General features: G+C 62.6%; 1 protein-coding gene across 1 annotated transcript in view; it reads left to right on the top strand.

The window, feature by feature from the left end:
- LOC104623391 (somatotropin) overlaps positions 1-420 on the top strand; it is a 4253-nt gene extending 3833 nt beyond the window's left edge. Inside the window, exon 5 of the mRNA XM_010290468.1 lies at positions 124-420. Coding sequence (XP_010288770.1) covers positions 124-324 — 201 coding nt within the window. The 3' untranslated portion in view covers positions 325-420. The remainder of the gene's footprint in view (positions 1-123) is intronic.
- Positions 421-425: the final 5 nt, after the last annotated feature.

The following is a 425-nucleotide window of genomic DNA, read 5'->3' as shown; positions in this document are numbered from 1 at the left end:
GGGGGGGGGGGGGACCCCCAACCTCCTTTAAAGCTAGACGGGACCCTCGGCAATGGGCCCCTTGGAGGACACTCATCCCCAGGCCCCCACTGCCTCCCCCAGCACCTCTCCTTCCTCTCGCAGGAGCTGGAGGACCGGAGCCCGCGGGGTCCCCAGATCCTCAAACCCACCTACGACAAATTTGACATCCACCTGCGCAACGAGGACGCCCTGCTGAAGAACTACGGCTTGCTCTCCTGCTTCAAGAAGGACCTGCACAAGGTGGAGACCTACCTGAAGGTGATGAAGTGCCGGCGGTTCGGAGAGGGAAACTGCACCGTTTGATGCCGGGGACGGCTCCCCACCCGCTCCGGCCCCTTGCCGGCCACGGCTGCCCCGCTCCTTGTAAAGAAAAATCAGAGAATAAATCCGCTACCTGCCGACAT

Source organism: Phaethon lepturus, unplaced genomic scaffold (genome assembly GCF_000687285.1).
Source record: "Phaethon lepturus isolate BGI_N335 unplaced genomic scaffold, ASM68728v1 scaffold23897, whole genome shotgun sequence".
NCBI lineage: Eukaryota > Metazoa > Chordata > Aves > Phaethontiformes > Phaethontidae > Phaethon > Phaethon lepturus.
This window is presented reverse-complemented; position numbering and strand designations above follow the sequence as displayed.